Genomic DNA, 15,047 nt, shown 5'->3' on the forward strand with positions numbered 1-15,047 from the left:
GGTCTTGAAGTTGTAGCAAAGTCTTACAAAAGTAATTTATAATATTTTTTTATAATAAGATCATCAAATGATGTACTAATTTTCAATAAAATAAAATCTAACAGAAAGCTATAGAAACGTAACGGATGTTTACATCCATCTTTCTAGGATCATTTGACCCATTTGACCTCTTTTAGCAACTGAAATAAAAATTGCCAAACCTCATTTGACTTATATATTCCATTCCATCAATTAGAAGAGAGAAGAGGGGCGCATATCTTTAGGGCTGCAAGCAGACCAAGAAAACGTTCAATGCTTCCAGCTTTTTGAGGATTAATTTATTTTGATCGTGAACACAGATACGGAATATTTATGTTTTTTAAATAAAATTTATATATTTAAAAATTACATAAAAATACAAGAAGTCACAATAATTGACAATTCAAAATATTTAAAACACGTATAAAAAAAAATCACGGCTAAAGAAAAACTTGTTGGAATTAATTTCAAAATTCGAAAGATGTCGCATAAATTGAGATATACTCCGTCCGTCCGTCAGTAGCATAATTTTTGTTTATCATAAAATTATCCGAAGCACAATCTCTGTTCATTGACACTTGCAATATAGTGAGGGGCAACACAAGCCATATATGAAAATCAATTCCAGAGAATAACCACTAAAATTATAAAGATACAAAGTATCATGCAGCTTAAACATGAACAAAACAAGCATAGATAGCAAATGGGTTTTGGAATTTTTTATTTTAGTTGCTAAAAGAGGTCAAATGGGTTAAATAGTTGGATCCTAGAAAGATGGATGTAAACATCCATTAAGTTTCTTTAACTTTCTGTTAGGTTTTACTTTATTTGAAACTAATACATAGTTTGATGACCTTATTGTCCAAGAAAAATCATTAAGTTACTTTAGTGGAATTTTGCTATAACTTTAATGACCATTTGAGGAATTGACCCGATAATATTTTGTTACTCACCAGATTTTAGAAAAAGTATATAAATTTGAAAATTTTGTGATTTAAATATATTGTAGATTTTTTGTGCTTTAAAATTTATTATTCTATCTGTACCAATGTATATATGACACTCTTTTCTTTTTAGTCTATCTCAGAAAAAATGTCACCTTTCTATAATTAGAAACATTTAAGTCTAAAATTTCCTTTTACCCTTGATAAAATAATTTACAGCCAAACAATGTCTAAGATTCATTTTAAACCACAAATTTCATAAGTATTCATTTCTTTCTTAAACTTTATGTCAAATCAAACGGTGTCATATAAACTGAGACGGATGAAGTATTATAATACAACAAAATATCTGATTTTTTTTTAATTATATAATTTTTTTATATATATTATTAATAAATAGGTTAAAAGATTGTTAAAATAAAATAAGGGAGGTAAGTGGAATATCGTAAATCATAAGGGATGTAAGTATTATGGAGCTAAACCTCAGGAAAGGTCTCTGAAATTTTCCTTATTTTATGAAATAAGAATGAGAAAATTATGTATTAATAATACCTAGATATGAATATATAAAAGATAAAAGGGGGAAACATTCTTTGTGGGATTACATTAGGTATGTTGTTGTTATTGGGGGAAGCATTCTTTACCAAAAATTTATTTATTTTCAGAGTTTAAACTCAAAATCTCTGATTTATAATGGAGAGGTTTCATTCATCAAATCTACATCCTTGTTAGTGGTGGTAATATCTTATTCATCACCTTACATTAACTCCAGCTATATAATTACATCATTACATAATGGTCCTTACCTATTATTTTAACTCACTATGATGAATGGAATGAATCCCACATCGGTGAACGACGAAAATTCTGGACTTCTTATATGGCTTGGACAATCCTTCCCCTTTGGAGCGACTTTTTAGGTGTGAGTTAATTAGACTCAAGGCCTAATTTGAAATGGTATCAGAGTCAGACCCGTTCCGTAGGGGCCCCAAGGGTACCAACAGGTCCGTTCCGTGTGGGCCCCATCTTGACACCCAATTTTATCCCTCCTTTATTCCAATTTATTTCCTCGGGCTTCTAAATTTATTGACGAGCTAAACACTTTATTTTCACTATTTTTTTTTCTTTTATTTATTACTACTACTATTAATATCGTTACTTTCATTTTCACTATTCTACTATCAATATTACTAGCGTTACTTTATCACAAATTTCAAAATGGTTGTCATCATTTTATTTTCGAATTTTGTACTCGTTAAATTAATTATACTTTATCAAGTCCTTTATTTTATACAGATTAATCACTAATTATCATAGTACTAGTTATTAAATTAGAAGCCCAAAAATGATTAAATAAAGAAGGAAAGACCAATGCTTTCAGCCATTTAAAAGCCCAATTCGTGACCAGCCCAACAACTCAATTCCTCAGCCCACACCATCTAAAATACCCGACCCGATCCAGCCCACTCCTAAAACTACCCGACCCGGCCCGTGTATTAAAACATTTCCCTCACCCTTTCAACTCTAAACCTAATTTCTTCAGCAGCCGCACTCTCTCTCTCCTTCGTCTCTTTCTCTTCTCCCTCTCTCTACCTTACTCTCTCTCCCTTCCATTTTAGCAAAGTTCAGTCTCTTTTTCAACATCACAGAATTTTGACACTCCATTTTCGTGCAATACGCACAACTCCTGACCATTCTCTCTTTTTTCTCTTTCCCTCTGCTCTCTTTCTCGTCGTCTTCCTCCATTTCTAGCAAAAATACAGCTCCCTTTAGCCATGGCAGATATTGGCCACCCCTTTTTCGTGCTAGTAGCTACGGTCAACACAAGAGGCCAAGCTGTTATTTTGAAATCTGATTTTATACAGAGAAAAAACAAAAAGCATTTCAACCTGTGACACCCTACATTCAAAAGTCTATCTCACTTTCAAAATCCCGCCCAAATCGAAACCCTAGACTTTCGTTTTTACACCTATAAATGCATCGCTAAGCCTTCAGCCGAAGGGGGGGATTCAAGACGGATTGGGGGATTTTTCCGGTTGATATCTTACTCTAAATTTCATACAATTTGAAAACCACTTTATCTTACTCTTGAACACTTCCGACAAAGAAAAACTTTCTGGTTCGCTTCAATCTGAGGTTCGAATCGTTCGTCGTAGTCGAGTGTAGATTCGAGACCTCCGCATCCCAGTTCACTGTACCCGGAAAAGGTCCGTGGATTCCCCTTTTCTTCTTTATTTTGGCATTTTTAGTTTCTTAGTTATTATGCGATTAGCCTAGGTTACTGTCCGTATGATTTAGCATATTATAATGTTGAGTTCAGTTTGTGGTTCTGCGAAGTGTGTTTATATGCTAGTCTAATAAAAATGGTTGTGTTTGTTTAGTAGTAAGTGTGCTTTGATATGTTTGTGTTAGCTGCTAATATTGATAGTTTGGTTTTCCTCATTCATGACTAGGTAAAACAATAAGAATTTTGTTGGTGATTGTTAATACATTAGCAGCATGCTCACTTAATTTAGTTTGTTATAAGATAAGAGTGTTAATTTGGGTTAAATTGTGTTAAGTTAGGTTAACCTGACTAGGTATTGCATTATGCTTCAACAGGTCATTAAATGTCTTTATTAAATAGTGCCGATGCTTCATAATTTGATATACGTATGTGTGTGTTTTGACTCTGTGACTGGCCTTTGCTTTACTATTCAGGATGACTGTTGTTTTAAAATCATAAGCGCATTTGATCTGATCACGTAGTTGATTTGCCTTTAGGATCATTCTGTGTGTGCAACTTACGTGATATTTAAGATAAAACTTCTTTTCTTCTTGGTTTGAGACTAATTGAGTGCAATATGTCCTTGTCTATCTGTAATGACGCTAGAAAACATACACGGTTAATCAAAACCTGATTCCGCCCCCTCTGTCCTAAACTGTTTGGTATATTGCCCTTCTGCCCGAAACTATTTGGTGTATTATCTCTCTTTCCTGCACATGTTGTTGACTGTATTTTGGGAATTTAGTTTGGTGAAAATATGATTTCTATTGCTGTTTGGTAGAAGTAAACATCAATGTTCGTTTTTTATCAAGAAGATCATGTGATCTAATGTCGTAGTAATTTTGAATCACACACAAACTCACGTATAACGGCAGTAATACCAACCGAAAGTTTCAGATTCCTCTTTAATCTAAGAATTCTTTTTTTAAGACAAAATGTGTCGAGCAGATTGCATAGAGACAGTATGTTTGAGTGATCTATAAACATGTTGAAATTCTTTGTTGGTTAAATCATGGCAAGATGTTAACTGGACGTACAAATATGTATTCTCAGCTAAATCTGAACCTTTCTTGCTCATTTACATATATAATGTTGGCTTTTGAAATATCATATAACCCACTGGCTTGTTTTGAACTTGCATTACATGTTTTAGTTCTATTTATCGATCGTGTGTTAATCCTTATCTTTCTTTTATGCATGACCTCCGCGTACGAGTCCGAGGGACTCGTCACCTCCTCCGCATTTGGTGTTGGGGCTAAAAGCCCAACAAAATCCTCCTCTCGAGTCAGCCCACCCGCAGCAAAAAATAAAAAATTCTGGGTCGAGGCCTATCACAGTGGCAGCGAACAGCAGCAACCCAAAAATGGGTTGAGCCCATCTCATTACATTTTTTTACACCTCTATTTTACTTTATTGCATTTAACTTGTATTGTTTTGACTAACACTTCATCTTACTCTTGTTTCTACTTAGCTTAGACGAATTATAGGAGAATTAGCATAGATAGTGTTAGAAATAACGGGTCGTTAATTTAAAAGGAAACTAATAATTAATGCCACAAGTTTCATTCTCTTCTATTTATGTTTAAACTATTTATAGTATTTACAATATTCATTTTCATTAGAACAATTGATTTTTCAAAATAGTATGGCTACATATTTTGAGTTAAAAGAATCAAGATTCACTATTACTATTTTAGAAACTTGAAACTTCATAAATTTTACACTAACGTTAGTTTATTTTGAGAAATAAAAGGCAAACTATTTCTGTGGATAACTTCTTCACTTTAGCTCTTTTTTTTCAACACTTGAAACATGTATTTGAACAACCTTTACATAATCTATATTGAACTAATAGTCTCTCTATAAAACCTTTAAACTTTACCGATATTAATTTTACAAACAACTGTTTAAAGTTGTTAGTCAACATAACTTATTTTTCCAATATTTATAGAACGTTACACAATCCCGCACTTTCTCAGTTTATCTACAACTAAACCCTTTTTATGCAAATCATTATTTTCTACCAGTCTTACTTTAAATAGCGTTCTTATACATCTATCCATAACTTTAGCAATACTTACAAAGCTATTTTCTTTTCTATAATATTATACTTACACTTAGCCTAATTGAATTTGAGTCCGATAGGATTAACCATTATTAATGGAATTTAGAGAATGCCTAATACCTTCCCTCTAGGTTAGTTGAACCCGTATCTAGAATCGTTTGGTTTCGTAGACTTTAAAAATAGAGTCAACTTTAGATAACTACTTTAATAAACTTTAGGTGCCCTAATTCACCGTAAATAATTAGGTGATGACTCCTTTAACTTTAATTAACCCCGGAATTACCGGAATGTTGTAAACTATTTTGACTTCGGTTAAAATAGGGTATAACACCCCAAGGGTACCAAACAATTGTGGGGTGGAATTATTTGATCTATAAATGTGCACGCTCCAGACTGGACAACAAAACCTTGAATAAAAAATGTCCGAATTTGAGTGTGAGACGGGGGTAGGGGTGATGAGTGAAATGAATCACACAACGATGAAGGATGGGAATCCAACGCTAAAATTAGCTTTTGAGATCTGAGTTAGACCCAAGGCTAAATTTGACAACAATTCATTACTATTAAGCTTAATGCATATGCGGCCCCTAAACTTGGCCCTTTTTTCCATTTTGGCACCTCAACTAAGTGTTGTTCCTATTGAACCCCTGAACCGGGCCTCAAGTGTGTCCATCAAACACAATCTGACTTACATAACATATATGGTGAGTTTTAATTTTTTTTTTAGCCTTGCGCGTTAATGTCAATAGCATCCTACCTGAAAAATTCAACCAATTTAAGCACCCCACCCATTTTGATTAGACACATCAAATAGGAAGAATTCTGCTACTGTGTTATATAAGTGAATAACCACCACTTAAACCAATCAAATCAACAAAACCGGAAAATAAGAAATCAAAATTGGAAACTAAAACTAAAATAAGAAACCAAACTGAAAACTATAAAATCAAAACCAAAACTTAATATTTGATGTGTATAATTAAAATGAGTGGGGTGTCTTAATTGGTTGAATTTTTCACGTAGGATTCGATTGACATTCACGCGCAAGACTAAAAAAATTTGAAACTCACCGTATATGTTATGTAAGTCGGATTGTGTTTGATAGACACACGTGAGATCAAATTCAGAAGTTCAATGAGAACAACACTTAGCCTATATATATAGTCATTGCATTAGTGGTCTACGACTCTATCATGTCATCAGGGTGTGACATGGAGGATTCTTTTTAAGTTTGATTTTCTCATTTTACGCAGCATAAACTAATTAAAAGTCAGATATAGTAATTGTCTAAGTTTGAGAGCACATGAATAATTTAAAGTTTTTACCATTTACCTTATCCATTCCTATGAAAACAAATGCTACCTTTCGACATTCAATATACTAGACGTATCTAAACAATGTTAGATTATAAATTAAAATTACTTTAAAATAGATATAACTAGAGTTTAATTTTTGGCATTTGCGTCTTTAATAATGAAGTTACAGTCTGTAGGTTTGAATTTAAAATTAGTAAATAAAATGAACTCTATGATTCATGAGCTATTACGTGACATTTTCTTATTAGACTACTCTAATTAGTCATTGCAGCATGTTTGTTAATTATTGTGACTTATATTACATTTTATGTAATTTCTAAATATGTAAATTATTTTAAAAAAATAAAAATAAAAATTGTATGTCTGAATTCAAGGTCAAATAAAGATGTTGACTCTCGAAATTCAAACTATATCATATAGAGCGGGACAGAAGGAGTAAAAAGTTTAAGTGCATACTACTGGTTTGAAATTTTTGATTTTATAATTTGATGATTAAAACTTGTCTTTGATAAGCTGCATAAGATAAAAATATGTACATGAAATTTTGCATAACTAATACAGAATTTAATTTGAAACATAAAACTTTAAATTACTAATATCATGTTACGTAATTAATAAAAAAAATTGATTTTTTATATAAAACCGCAGTTCACCGGTGTTTGATTTTTGATATTAAATTCTACATTAGCCTTTGATGAAAGCTATGTTATTTTATATTGACTGAATTAAGAATTGGTGTATCAATAATACCTCGATATGAAAAGATAAAGCTGCCCTTATAATAGACAATACTCCCTCCGTCTCAAAAAATTGTCTTAGTTTAACTCTGGAAGGAATTTAAGAAATAAAGGAAGACTTCTGAAATGTGTGGTCCAAAACAAGCCTTATATATTTGTGTGGCTGTCAATCATCTCATAGAGTTAAATAGTTTCTAAATAAAAATATGTCAATCTTTTTGGGACAAACTAATAAAGAAAGTAAGATAATCTTTTTGGGACAAACTAATAAAGAAAGTAAGATAATCTTTTTGGGACGGGGGGAGTATTTGTTAAGATGCCTTAGAATAGATAATATTTGTTCTTCATCTTTTTTTGTTTAATTATTTAATATCTAAAATTTAATGACCCGATTAAAATATTAAAATTAATTTAGGTAATATTTGATTGTATGTATTTATGTGTAAAATAAACGGAAAAGGATTAAAAAAATGTCCCTAACGTATTGAAAATGATTTAAATTTGCCCTCCTTTCACCTACTGATCTCTAATTGCCCTTAACGTTAATTTTCGGGTTACAGATGTTCCTCCTTCCACTTATTGGATGTCGATTGCCCTTTACGGTTAAAAATACTCCTCCTTTTAACAAAATTATATGAAATGGCATATGTGAGGCTTTAATAAAATAGATGATGTTGATTTATTAATCCACGTAAGTCTTAGACCCAACTTATAAATAACCTGACCAATCATTCAGGAAAAGTATTGCCTATAGGATTAGGTTAATATGTTCACATGTTTGAATTTGAAGATAAGAGCTCGCTTATACTGATTCAGATGCATAAAATTCAGTATATTTAATCGTTATAGTAAGTTATTTTTTTATTCTTTTATTACCATATTAGACTTGTTATAAAATTTATTATAGAGGTCTAACTTAATCTAAAATTTGTATATTGCAAGTGTAACAGATTAAACTCTGGTCTATATGAACCAACCTCAAGTTACGTACATTACTAGATCTTACAATAGAGCAATCAGTAATATTGACATTTCTATACATTATAAAGAGTGGTTTCAACATGTCTGTTTTTTGTCAATAATGAAAAAAATTGAGGGTATTATAGTCTTTAAAACACAACAATGCAAAAAGCTTGCTTTGGGAGGTTGTATTTTCTGGTTTGTTTGTTGGACCTTATCAATACCTCTAGCAAAACGCCTACCTTTTCCATTGTAATTACAGATCATGCCCTCATTTGAAATAAATGTCATTCAAAGTGGTGGGGCCATTAGATTTTTCAAATTGAAATGTGGCCCTTTTTCAAATTGACATGTGGCCATACTTATATATACCCATGTTTATTATATTGCTAAGTAATTTTGATGAAGAGATAATTTATAATTTCCTCTATTAGGATAAATACTTATATATACCCATGTTTATTATATTGCTAAGTAATTTTGATGAGGAGATAATTTATAGTATTACTTAATCATTACTTATTAAATACTAAAATTTTATGTATAAATACAAGTCCTGAATTCTCTCCCTTCCTTTTTATTTAGCCTTGAAATTAAAGAAAATTTTACTTGTCCATTTTAGTAAATCAAGAGAGATTTTATTATTTTCTTCTAATACTATCAATAGTCAAATTTAAATTTCAAAGCATAATTAATAAGTTTAATTTAGTAAAATAAACCCCTAATAAATATTTTCTTAAGAGAGTATCAAGGCAACATAACCAAATTAATTGAATAGATTTTTTTCTTTAGTAGTTTTGCCCAACGGAGGGTAAACATCAAATATGAGCGGGGTTAAACATAATTCGGTATTAAATAACGTGTAACAATTCGCCATTCTTTTATACGCAAAACAAACCACCCAATGTTTTATTAAGTCTAACTAATGCTCCTATGAGTTAATATTACATATATTAAAGCTCAACTTCGAGTTTCATGAACTTATCAGAGTTTATATTCTAAATAAAATTTATTAACATAAAAAAGATAAGAACTTATAACATTATATTTTTTCTTTGGAAGTAAAAAAAGAAAAAGTTATTTTATTCAGCTTTCAAATATTTTTATAGGATCAATGAGAAGTTTTTCAATTTAAAATATATCAAATTATTTTCTTATAAATAAAATGATGTTACGAAAAGAAAGAACAAGAGCACGAGAAGATTTACTTCTGTCATTTAAACTTATGATGTAATTTGACTAAATATGATATACACTATTTCGCTCTTTCATATACTAGAAAATTTCACTTGGAAAAAAATGTTTCATATTAACAATTTCGAGTCCATAAGAATGATTTTCAATGTACAAGATCTTGATAAACTAAGATCTTTAAAGTTAAATTATCTTTATCTTTAACCATAAATAGTGATTTTTTTAAATCTAAAAAATTTATATCGTATAAAATGAAAAAAGGAATAAATTCAACTTTTTAAATGTGGGCATGGGCCTGTACTCCCAGGAGGTAATCAACTGTAAGGTTAAGAAACATCTTTGCTCAGTGCTTGCTATATTCCTGAATCTAAATTAAGAGTTTAGAATTTAGAACATCAATAGACTACGAGATTATTTTGATAAAGATATATTTATCATTCAATTTGTAAAATATTGGGCCTGTGCTGGCACGGACCAGTCTCACCTAGTCTTCAAAAGATAGTATTCTTTTTATCCTATTTTGCATGACACATTTTGTCAAAAAGGCATCCTTTTATTTTGAGAATTATAAATTTTTAGCATGTTTATTTTCTTAATGACATGATTTGTTGGGACCCACTTAATATAAAAACTGATTATTTATAAAGAAAGGGAAAATGAAAAAAAAAAAAACATGCAGGTCTCTTTTCACGACTTGTCGTAAAGGATAATTTTGATACTTTCGATTTACATATCAAAATTTGACTGTAGTTTTTTTAATTTCGTACCTACACAAACTTGAACAATGAACATGCTTCATCAGAGTTATCAAAATAAAATACTCATTCTGTTTCAATTTAAGTATCTTATTTTTCTTTTTGCTTTATTTTAAAAAGTTTTTTTTTTCTAAATTTAATAACTCTCTAATATCAACGTAGCTTGTTTAAGATCACAACATTTAGGGCCTGTTTGGAAAGCCACCCTAGTAATTGGAATTGAATGTAATTGGGTGTAATTACACAGTTTAGCCTGTTTGTTTGACCAGGTAATTACACAGTTAGGTGGGAATTGAGTGTAATTGATAGGGTGCAATTACACTCTCCAATTCTCAAGGGGAGGCTGAGAATTGGGTGTAATTACACTCTGTAATTACAGAGTTACTTTTTATTTTATTTCTTTTTTATTTTATTTTATTCCTTTTCTTTTTTAATTTATTTTTAATTTATATTATTTAATTTCTTTTTTATTTTATTTTAATTTCTTTGCTTTTCTAACTTATTTTTCTTTCCTTTTCTAATTTATTTTTTTATTTCTATTAATTAATTTATTTTTTATTTCTACTTTTTAATTATTTTTATTTTTTAAAATATATTTTTCTTTTTATATTATTTATATTTCATTTCCTTTTTTCTCGTTCCCAACCTTTACTTCTTGTGGTACCATGTCATTGCTCGTATTTTCTATTTTTTTTATTTTATTCATTTAGCATAACCGTATTATTATTCTAATTTTTGAAACTACATCTCTTAATATTAGAAAGAATGAGTCATTAACAAACTTGGCATATAATGAGTGACATTATTAAAGTAGAATTTCATTGTGAATGTGGTTATAGACTTATATATTTCCTTTCTTTTGAATTATAGGAGTATTTACTTATGCTACGTTGGAACTTGCTTATGCAATGTTGGAATTTGACATAAGAGTATTATTGTAAAAATAAATAAATTGGATTTTGAATATAGGTTATATTTTCGACTTTAATTTATTTGCTTTAGTACTATTGACTTGTTATTTCACTTTGCTTATTGTTTATTTTTCACTTATAATTGATAGAATTTTTGTTAAACATTTGAATAATATTGTGGCATTATATTTATAAATATTCTTTATTTTTTCAAACATCAAATCCCATGATGTTCTCACAAAAAAATATGCTTTTAAGTTTTATAATCAATTAAAATAAAACTATTATTAATTTGAAATTATATATCAACAATTTTTTACAATATTAGTTACAAATATATGATTATTAACTAACATATTTTCAGGAAACAATGTGTTATTAAATAGCTAATTTAATATCATTTATAAAGGCACATAGTTTTTAAATATTAATTTTAAATTTTTTATAGTTAAGTTTTATTTTTAAATTAGACTAACTGTGTAATTACACTTGTGCAACCAAACAGTACGCTTGTAATTACATTATGACAAACAAACAGGTCATTATAATTATAATACTGTGTAATTACTAGGCTGTGTAATTACTAGTGTAGTAATTACACCAATTCCAATTACCAGGTGGCTTTCCAAACAGACCCTTAGTTGAGCAAGTTAATTACATCCCAAATGGAGGTTCTCAGATTCACAACCACTTGCATGCTTTTTCTGTCAAGCCCGCCTCAGTACGATTTACCTCTCTCGTGTGGTTTGCTCTATTACCTTATGCGCAATCGAAAGGTAGAGGCGTATGTAGCATTGTAGTTATAGGTTCAATTGAACCCCTAACTTTCAATGTAGAGCATAAATTTATGTGTAAAAATTATTAAAACTGCAATAAATAGTAGATATGAACTAATAACTTTAAAAATATAATAGGTTCAATACTAACAATTTTAAAATAGAACCCATAGAATTTAAATCTTAGATCCGCTTCTGCCAAAGGGTAGCCACTGCGGGCTTCCTTGTCAAAAAGGATTACAAAATTCAAAAAATATATTGATACACAATAAACATCTTTAATTTATGACCGCAAAATTAAAAAAATCTCCTGTTTTTCTTTAAACTTTGTGTCTAGTCAACTTAAATAGAAAAAGAGGGAATAATTGTTTTTTCCTTAGTAGTACTACGTAAAAAGCATTAGGAAAGAAGACAGGCTCATCTGCTTAAAAGGCAGGCTTGTGTGCAGGTATCAGCTGTATTCCAGACGAGAAATATAGGCAAATGGAAAACACAGTTTGCACTTTCAGAAAGACAATGCCCAAATAGAGAAAATTTTGTCTTTGATATCAAGACAAGAAGAAAGTAACCAACACACGGTCCATGGAGAAATAGAAACCATTGGATTTACAGACAACAGGAACTAGGCATTGACAAATACACTTAGAAACATTAAAAATTTAGCTAACGTTAGTTTTGATCCAACGACATCAGTACAGTGTTAAACTTATCCCAATGATCAATAATAGATAAGATTATGAACAAATCGAATCAGTTGAATAAAAATTGCATCACCCAGAGCAGCTAAAATTTCTGCGTTGTTTACACCCTTTCTGTTACAGAGGAAATTCAATGATTTCATCAAATTTCCAAATTCAGGTGGTGCAGTATACAATAAGTCCATTACCCTAGTTGATCGGTCGCAAATATACCATAGTTTATCACAAAAAATATACTTCCCATCTGCAGAAAATAAATCATCTGATGTTTTCTTCAATCTACTGATCATCAGGCACTTTGTATAAGTCAGCTGTAATCTCCGTCAACCATAACCCCGGAAATAACGTCTGCAAAATAGACCAATCAAACATTAAATTCAAAATCACACTATCAGAATTATCATCAGCAACCGAGGAAACAAAATATAAAAAAACGGTCCGTCTCAATTCCAAACTAGTTTTGATCGACAATTTGAATCTCTATATCTTTTTGTTTTTCATAATCATGTTGTTTGGGCCAGTTCACGGATACCTATCACTTCCTGCCAGGTAACAATTAACTCTGTCCGAAGCTAGAATAGATGAAATCTCTATATCTATTAAGCTCCAGCTCGATCTATTCATTTAGAGATTAAAGTAAATCAAAGAAAAACTAAACTTACATCCAAATTCTTTTGGACCAATTTAGCTCGTTTCTTGGGTCTACGAGGTGGTCTATGTCCAACCATCGCCATGAAATCTTCTTCGATCTCTCTTCGCAAAAGGGGAACGGAATACTTCACCCTTTCTCTCTTGTCACCGCTACAAGAAGCTCCACCAGCAAAATCACTTCGAAATCTCGAAGACTTATTATTATTATTCTCCATCCTTATTGGCACCAAACCATTGCTTCTATTAACATCAATTTTCGACCCGTTAGGCTCATTACAAGCCGCACGTCGAGTCCTCAAGTTCCACGCTTTTTCCGTCGCATTTTCCGGCGCCGGATATTCTAAACCTTCTTTCAAAATCGTGTTTTTCATTTTATCAGTTTCTGTTTGTAGATCAAACATTAGTTTCTCTCTCACAGCTTCGATTCCCTCACCGTTTATTGATCTGAATTTTTGCTCCGGTTGTCTCCTCCGTTGGATCAATTCTGATCTCCGATGAACGGACGACATTTCTCCGACATCGGTATCAACCTTAACGCACCTTAAATACTTTTGGTTACCCCACTTGAGCCCACATGGTAAGGTGAAATTATGTAAAGGTTTCGATCTTTCTGGTCCCATCGCCATGAAAACACCTCCTTTTTTGAGACCAATATCAGTCTAATACTATCCAAAATCGATACACCCACAAGCCGATAGCAACACAGAATGAAGAAAATCTATAGCCAAGACTCAAAAGTTCGTTTCTTTATTATCCTTATTTCACTCTGCTCAATGCGACAACAAATTTTGAAGACGTCAGAGAGGGAGAAAGAAAGCAATGGGCTTCATATTCTTGTAATTTTTTTTTTCTTTGTGAGTTGTGTTTAGGTGAGTTTACGTGAATTGGCCGGGAACGTAAAGTGTGTGTACATATATGTAAGGGGAAAGAGAGAGAGAGAGAGAGAGAGAAGAGGCGATATTAACGTTCGGGGTATGAAAATTGTAGGTGCTAAAGTGCGCGGTGGAGTGACGTCTTCATTTTATATTTCCAGGGTTTTCCATACTACGACGTCGTTGTTTCTCTTTCTCTGAATTCTCTCCATTCTTTCCCCCCTTCAAATTGCAATATTTGTTTTGGGTGAAAATGATTTTTACCCTTAAACTTTACTTTATAAATCAAACTCCCCCTCAACTATAAACAATAAATATTTCCCCCTTTATCTTATGTAATGTCTATTTTACTCTTTACATTTTCAATCCTCCATTTATGTAATACCTTTTTAGACTATATAAAATCTATTTTTTTAACCTAGGTATTTATAGATTTTTATTTAAATTTGTATTATAAGCAGAATAATCCTTTTATGAATTCATCACAAAATCTATTGTTACTTTTTATGATTAATATTTTAATATTACATGCATTAAGTATATATTATGTATGTACATGCATGTGTGTGTATGTATATTTATATATTTAAGTTTCACTTCTCTCATATTCTCTATTGGCAATATATAAACGAGTTTTGGTTGTCATTAATAGAATATTTTCAATTATAATTTATTCATTTATAATAAAAAAATAAAATCTTTGGGAATATGCCTCTATTTTTATTAATTATTTTGTATTATATGCATTAAAATATATTTGTAAAGTTATTATTACATGTTATTTTTTACTTGTATAAATAGATATCAGAATTTTGATTATTATTAATAAAAAAGTTTCTTATTCTTCTATTTTATTTCATTATAGAACGGTATTAAGTTATATA

The 15,047-nt window shown here is 30.6% G+C and overlaps 1 protein-coding gene across 1 annotated transcript; it reads right to left on the reverse strand.

Moving 5' to 3' along the window:
* Nucleotides 1-12,639: 12,639 nt before the first annotated feature.
* Nucleotides 12,640-14,288, reverse strand: LOC132615566 (uncharacterized). The gene is made up of 2 exons (XM_060330174.1): nt 13,303-14,288; nt 12,640-12,988 (listed from the first exon to the last, which is right to left on the reverse strand). The coding sequence occupies exons 1-2, from the start codon at nt 13,915-13,917 to the stop codon at nt 12,920-12,922; spliced, it is 684 nt and encodes a 227-aa protein (XP_060186157.1). The 5' UTR covers nt 13,918-14,288; the 3' UTR covers nt 12,640-12,919.
* Between the last annotated feature and the right edge of the window lie 759 nt (nt 14,289-15,047).

Source organism: Lycium barbarum, chromosome 10 (genome assembly GCF_019175385.1).
Source record: "Lycium barbarum isolate Lr01 chromosome 10, ASM1917538v2, whole genome shotgun sequence".
NCBI classification, from domain to species: Eukaryota; Viridiplantae; Streptophyta; class Magnoliopsida; order Solanales; family Solanaceae; genus Lycium; species Lycium barbarum.